Below are 8,002 nucleotides of genomic sequence, written 5' to 3'. Positions count from 1 at the left end.
TGTTCAGGGTGCCGGCGATAGCTCACCGACTTTTCGTGAAGGACACAGTATGATCTTCAACGTCCAACAACTAATGCTGACAGAGGGTCACCCAGTTTAATGTCCATCCGAGGAACGGCACACATTGATGAACCACCCTGCCTGTGAAACACCCGGATGACAGTTTATAGCTCGGGTCAGGATTCAAACCTCCGCGAGACCAGCTTTGAGGTGAGTGTGCATACCTCTAGGTCGAGGCCATCCTACCAGCCTGCTGCATAAGTTGAGTCGAGGCTTTCCAGAGGCATCTGTGATGTGCATAAACAGACCACAGAAATGGAAGTACAATCAAACCTCACACAACACTTACAGTCATGATTAGACAGCGCACCACACATTTTTAATTGGTGCGAAGGTGAGGTTTTACTGAAATACTGAAAAGCAATGAGCACATTCCAAAAGCAGACATCTAGCTTGTGTAATAATACCTATACGTTCACAGAAGCTGCACTATTTGTAAGGACTATGTGCCCTTCAATTGATCTATTCAGCAACATGTTCTGGGCATCATCCCCCATTGGGAAGGAGGGAAGAGATGGTAGCAAGGAAGGAAAGAGGGAGGGGTGGGCTGTGAGTGTATTAATACATGCATGGATACATTTGATTGCTTTGAAAGTGGTAGTCGTGATGTGATTGTTGATAAGTGACAATATTTTTCCTGACCAGCCTACTTTTCTGGTTTCCACAGCACAACTTCCCCTTCTGAAAACACAACCCTGGAAGTTGACTCAATCAGTACTCAGTCAAACTAGCGAGTTCATGGAACACCTTACCTCATACAGTCCAGAGAAAAAGGACATGGGCGGGGTCTGCGAGCAGCAAATTTAATTCGTCGAGATGATGTAAAATATTTTGTCCAAGTACTGCTAAATGGAAGGTTTTAGAAAGTGCCAATAAGACGATTTGTGTTTTACAGTGTTCATGTATAAATAAAATAAAAGTTTTAATGGTTGGAGAAAAAAATATTTTCTGAAGTTTGCCGCCGTTAATGCAGCGTCTTTTACACCACTTTGTTTAACACGTTACGTGAGTTATTCATGCCTGTTGTATGTGTCCTTTATGACGTCCTTAAAACCGGTAAGTTTCCTGTTTTGAATGGTTTTCAATTTAGTTTCACTGCCAGACAGGCAGACAGAATAAAAATATTATCTCACGCCTCTGCGCATGTGTGGTCCGGATAAATTCAGAGCCAATATACAGTAAAACGAAATAATTGTCTTCCTATTCATGTTCCAATTTGCATTCAAAATATAACACTTGATTTAAATTAGTTTTTCCTCAGTCATAAACTGATAAGACAGACAGACGGAAGTGTGGATGGACATTAATCAATTGCTAAACCCACTTTTTGCTTCACATGGGCAGGGTAACAACAGCAGCAGAAACAACAACAACATGAGGAAAAAGGCAACGTAAGTTTCAGAACGAGAGGAGGACAGACAGAGATGAGGAGAAGGCAACATTCTCAGAGATGAGAAGATGAGGAGGAGAAGGCAACACATTCTCCTAAGCTGTCACGTTCTGTTTTCAAGCATTGCAAATCATTTAAAAACTGACATACCCAGTGAAGGAGGAATCGGGGTCCTTCTGTAGGCGAATCCGAAAAGGTTAAGCGACTCACCTCTTCCCTGACCATGACGGATCAACTTCAACTCATTGTGCATTGGTCTGTGGAGGTTCAGATTCACTTGCTATATCATACCCTGCGACGTATCCTTTTCTGAACTATCTCTACTCATGTAATCTACCTATCGGATATTGCACTGCTGTTATCTCAGTGATTATTTCAAAGGTTGTGCACTCTTGTTGGTGCCATTTCAGGCTTTTTTTGAGAAGGCACTTGGCTGGTTGACCGGTGCATACTCTCGAAGGTTATTCGTCCTTCCAACTTCTCCTGTCCTTTAAGTAACACACTGCATCTCATTCAGACATCTGTAAAATACAAAATGTGTTGAATTAAATGTCATATCATAAATGTGTGCATGTCTGAACTTGGACATCTTCATATAATTTGTCTTGAAGTTACATGATTTTTGTGGTTTAGGGGTAAGGGGAAAGGAAACACCTTTATATTTCTTTAAAAGCCAAAAAATTCAACACAATTTGCTTTCTTGAAAATTAGATTTATATAGTTAGCAGCTCTGATAGCATGAAGAAACATGTAGTTCATCCATGTACATACTGTCAAATTATATTAAAAAATAAACAAAACGGAGGTGTTTTAAATTAAATTTTGTGTTTATTGTTAACTTTACATACCAGAGCTCATTCAAATATTAACTGGTTGAGCAACAACAAAATAACTACTATCAAAGCAACATGCTAATCCAATTAGTAATGGCTAGTAATGAATCTGGCCTATGAGAGTTGACAAGAACGAAAACATTGGGATTTTAAAGATATTTGTGCCTTCGCCGCAACCCCACCCATGGGAAATTGGCCGTAAAAATTACTCTTACCATAATTAAACTTTACATTAGGGCTAGAACTGTTCCAGATACATCCCTAAAGTAGCCTGGGGTGATAACCCAACTGGATAGTTGAACGAAACCCACCATCTAGACCTCTTTTGAAAATTGACTCTTAGTCTATTACATTATGCAAGGGGCAATCTTGGAGCATGTCACACAGAAGAAGGATATGGGGGGTGTTAGTAGATATGGGGTGGTAAGCAGAGAGCATACATAGTGCCAGGTATAGCTATGGGTAAAGGTAACAGGGTTTTAGGATATATTTGTAGGGGATAATTTATAAATCAAAAGAGGTGGTTTTAACACTGTAGAGGAATTAATGAGGCCACATCGAGATTATCGTGTACTGTTTTGGTCAAAGCCTCTAAGGAAGGACATATAGCTGTCGTTGGCTGTCTCTGCATGCGTCGGTCTCTGCGTGTGTCCATCCCTGCGTGTGTCTGTCCGGCCGTCAACAATTCTCCTATTGGAGATACCACTAATCAAGGCCAATCTGCAAACAGTATGAAATCGTTGAGTAAGGTGAGGATAGATGGGCCGGTTTCAAACACTATGATATAGTTGAGTAAGGTGAGGATAGATGGGCCGGTTTCAAACACTATGATATAGTTGAGTATGGTGAGGATAGATGGGATGTTTCAATTTACATTAAAACAGAAACTCTTCTTCTTCACTGATAATAATGATGAGTCTCATTCAATCCCGTTTCTCACGTCGACTAAACGCTGGCTATATTTAACTTGTGACAAATCTCACACTCTCACTATGTCTCTTCGAAAGGACCGTTTACAAAACCCCCCCATCCACTTTCTCAACAATCCTCTGGAAGAAGTCTTTTCTTTCAAGCTTCTGGGTCTCACTATCTGCCATGACCTTTCCTGGGAAAGTCACATTTCCAACCTTGCCTCAAAAGCCAGTCGCCGACTGGGAATCCTCCGTCGTGCAAAGTCCTTCCTTGGCCCTCTTGAGCTCCTGACCACTTACAAAGCTTTTGTCCGTAGCCTGATGGAGTACTGCTCTCCCCTCTGGGCTGGTGCTCCTGCCTCCCACCTTTCTCGACTTCACGCTGTCGAAACCAGGGCTTTTAAGATCATTGGCATCTCCCGCAATGAAGCTGAGTCTTTGGGCCTCTCACTCAATCACCGCAGGTTGGTCGGTGGTCTTTCTGTCTTCTACCGACTCCTCTCCAGCCTTGCCCGGCCTGCTCTCTCTGTGATTTCTCCCAACCACATTTCCACAGGGCGCTCAAGGTCCGCCAACAACCCCCTTCTGGTAAAACTACCAAAATCACGAATCACTGCTCATCTTCACTCTTTCATTCCTCTTTTTCCCGCCTTTGGAATAAACTTCCTCACTCTATTCTTTCCCATTCTTCCCTCCAGGCTTTCAAAACAGCTGTTCACCACCACCTCTTATCTTCCCCCATCCAAATCCTCGATCTTTTCTACCCCCGATAATCCACCCAAGCCCACTTCCTTCAATTCTCCTGCTTTCCTTCCTGAAAGTCCCTTTAATGTCCATCTTCCCCTCGCCATGTTCCCCGTCCCATCCCCATCCCTCTCCCTTCCACAGTTCACCTGTGTCTGTTCCCCAATGTTTTGTCCCTTCCACTCCCGCCCCTCTTGTCTCATGCCTCCTTGCTGTGAGTTGTGTGTTAGCTCTCATACGAGCCTCGACCAAGGTATACAAAAAAAAAAAAAAAAAAAAAAAAAAAAAAACTTTTTGTTCAATATCTCCATTTTATTCATATTGCCCTGTCAAACAGCATTTCCGATTATACACTTTTTATGCCTTTTAAAGCATCACAAAGCAGGTCACTCTACTTGCAACACAGGTGAGAAAGGGATAAAAACAAAAAAATCAATTGATACTGAATAATTGATTTACATGATTTTAAAAGGGTGAAAGTTCATTTTTATTTATTTTCTCTGGAAGCGATGGGTCTTACATTCTAGTATGTTCTAAAAGAGGTAATTACGAGGGGATCTGATTGGGATGTTTTAGAGTCTAAAACATCCCAATTGTCTAAAATTTAAACAATGAAGGGTGTGTACAAGTCAGGTGAAGTTGAGTTTTTCAGCAGAGTAGATGGTGATTGAAGCAGGTGTAAGGCCAAATAATAATAAATAAATAATACCAGTTAATCATCCAGATTTTGTTGTTTTTTAAAGAGAGAAATCCATTTTTTTTTCAAAATGGCCGCCAACTTTTAGTACCCGACACACCAGTTCCCAAAGAAATATGACGTGGGTCATAGACCTGCCGTGTCACGTACACACTCACTGAACACATTTAAAAAAAAAAATTCACAATTCCAAACAAATATATTATAAATATATGGTGAAATACAAAAACAAGCTCGAATGAGCTAAGATCCTCATCCTCTTAATGATGACGTCATAAAAAAACGAATATGACGTCATTGTGATGTATCAGGTTTGCGATAAATTATCTGTACTAATGCCCGGCTTGATTCCCGCAAACAAAATTCAAACAGCTTGCCTAGTTTCAGAGATAATGGTATAGGCGATTTCCATTAGCGGTGATATTATGACGTCAACTTTTTTTTCTTGGAAGAATTTCCAAAATCGGAGATGGTTACTGCCTGTGCGTGGGCTTTCTGCATATACATGGCAAGTTTCACGAAGATCCGATGAAAACTCTGGGTTGTGAAACAAAAAATGTCAAAAATAGGAATGACATCATAAAAATTGATATGACGTCATAGTGATCTATCATACGTGCAGTAATTCATCTCTGCTAATGCCCTGTTCGATCCCCGCAAACAGAATTCAAAAAGCTTGCCTAGTTTCGGAGATAATTTTTTAGGCAATTTCCATTAGCGGAGATATTTTGACGTCATAACTTTTTTTCTAGGAGGAATTTTCAAAATCGGAGATGGTTACTGTCTGCGCAGGGTATTTCTACATACATATGTCAAGTTTCAAGAAGTTTCGATGAAAACTGTAGGCTGTGAAACAAAAAAGTCCACAAGAACAACAACGTGAGTAAGACCTTTAGTGGGGCAGATAACAGCAATTTTGAGAGGAATCGTGCAAATGATGATACAAGCATCAAATTTGGCACATTTGTTCTCCAGGGGATTCTAATCAAATCTGCCTGATTGGCCATTTGAAAATCCAAATTTTGAAAATTTTGAAAAAAAAAAAAACTTCAAAAAAGTCAAGATCACTAATCAATGTTGGATGTTGGCTGAGATTGGTGGATGTTTCAGAAACATCATCAAAGACGTTCCAAATCTACCATGCGGTTTTCTTCCCTTTACAGACACAACGAAGGCAGACACGACGTCACATCCAGTGAACGCATGGAAGTATGGGATCCCTCCAGCTTTCTCAGCCCCCATTGCAGAAACTACCTCATGGACTGGAATCCATCGCGCTTTGGCTCCTTGGCCAAAGGCAATCCACATGTTCTCAAGACCTAGTTCCTGTAATGATGGCAGTACAGATATTGCTATGACTAGTACGTCCGTGTCATTAGCCTTAATGATAATGGACTTGCTACCATCCATCGTTGCATCCCTGGCGTGTACAAATATTCGAGTGTCAGCTTCTTCATGACAACATGGAGACACAGCATCCGGTGAGTTCCTTGTGTTGCTAATGGCATCTTCTCCTTTTGTGACAATGACGGTGCTTATCGTCTGTGCTTCACACATCTTTTCCATAAGGAAGTGAAACAGCTCAGTCTTGTTGCTGTCATCTCGAAGAAAGCTTCTCCAGTTACTTGGGGTCTTACTGGTTCCTGTCACTCTTCTTATGATTCCTTGCCCCCTTTTCGACCTTGCCTCGGACTTCAGACTTGACATCTTGTACACATCAAACACTATGTCCACTCTCTCGTACCTGGTACCATAGGATTCCACCTTTGGGATGATGTCTTCTTTAGCATAGTCATCAAATATCTTTGAAGTGTGTGGAGGTAGGGCATTGATAAGTGCTGAGCCATCAATGATGACTGCATCTCCCCTTGGTTCTCTGTCTGGGATGTTCACTTGCGCTTCAAGAATTTCAGCCAGCTGTGACTTCAAATTTTTTTGAAGTTTTTTCTTATTTTTTTTCAAAATTTTCAAAATTTGGATTTTCAAATGGCCAATCAGGCAGATTTGATCAGAAATGCCAAATTTGATGCTTGTATCATAATTTGCACGATTTTTCTACTATCTACTACACTACCAGCGCAGCAGCCAAAAGGCTGTTGACAGATTTATTAAAATCTGGTATTGGTGTGGCGCAGGCATGATGGGCCGAATGGCCTCTTCCTGTGCAAACATTTCCTTGTGGAAAAAAAAAAGTTTGTTGAATACAGGTAAACGCAGTCATCGTTTCGTGGACAATATAGATGCATGTAGATCTACATATGCTGTTCCAGGAGGCTGATGCACTCAAACTGTTTTTTTTTTTTGTTAATCATAATCACGCAATTATGTGTTTTGTTTGTTTCTGGAGGAATGTAGTTGAGAAAATGTGACCAGAAGATACAAAAAAACAAAATTGTGTAAATTTGTTGAAAATTGAATCAACGCTCATGGAAGATTGTGAGACGAGATCACGTGGTTTTTGGACTTTACCTTATGAAGGTTAACATATATTTTTTAGGTAATATTTATTATAACGTTTTGAATATTAAAGTCCGCAGTGTATTCGCGTCTGGAAAAACTGCAAAAGGCGAATATAAATTAAAATAAATTTCCGAACGCACGTTGTACCGACGTCACGTGGCCACCGCATTGCAGGCACCATATCACAGCAGTGATAAGGCTTGAAATATAGTCCATCAAAAAATAAAAACAAAATCCACTTTTCCCCTCATAACACAACCTTAAGAATTGTAATTGTAGGATATTTCGGTCGTAAAATGTAATTTTGTGCTTTTTCACGCTGCTTTGGAGATCATCGGCGGCTGTTTGTCGAATCGTCTGAGGCGCCGTGTATTCATCCGCGTCGTGTTCTCTCACCTCACGAGTCCGACGCCATCTTTGGTTCGTAGCTCGCCTCACGGCCTTTGTGTTTGATTCTTCCCTCGGAGTTTGGCCGCTTTCAACCCTCAACATTGAGGTCGACAGTGACGTTTGGGTTCCATCATGACGCAATTTCTGCCGCCCAACCTGCTGGCGCTTTTCGCGCCGAGAGATCCCATCCCGTTCCTGCCGCCCCTGAGCAAGCTTCCTCACGAGAAGTCTCATCGACAGCCTTACTCGGGCGTGGCGGCGCATGTTCATCTCTTCGAGGTGAGAGCACATGAGGCGTGTGAAAACGACGAACCATCGAAATCACATCCGCTCGATCAAAGTCTGCAGTCTCTGGCCCCCATTGCCCAATCCTTGTCGTTGTAGGCCTAAACCTGGGAATGATTTCGATCTCCACCGAAACAAAAAAAAGTCATTAAATTAAAGTTCTGGTTATGAAGTTTGTATATGTATGGATATAATATATATATATATATATATATTTATATTAATGTATATA

At 41.2% G+C, this 8,002-nt stretch overlaps 1 protein-coding gene across 1 annotated transcript in view; it reads left to right on the top strand.

Annotated features, from left to right (window-relative positions):
- The first annotated feature begins 7,462 nt into the window (after positions 1-7,462).
- The window catches only part of SNRNP70 (small nuclear ribonucleoprotein U1 subunit 70), a 66,900-nt gene continuing 66,360 nt past the window's right edge, over positions 7,463-8,002 (top strand). The window contains exon 1 of the mRNA XM_085880645.1: positions 7,463-7,764. Within this exon, the coding sequence (XP_085736771.1) occupies positions 7,618-7,764 (147 nt within the window). The 5' untranslated portion in view covers positions 7,463-7,617. The remainder of the gene's footprint in view (positions 7,765-8,002) is intronic.

This window comes from Eptatretus burgeri, chromosome 5, assembly GCF_056783735.1.
Source record: "Eptatretus burgeri isolate ZD-2024b chromosome 5, Ebu_testis_v1, whole genome shotgun sequence".
Lineage (NCBI taxonomy): Eukaryota > Metazoa > Chordata > Myxini > Myxiniformes > Myxinidae > Eptatretus > Eptatretus burgeri.
This window is presented reverse-complemented; position numbering and strand designations above follow the sequence as displayed.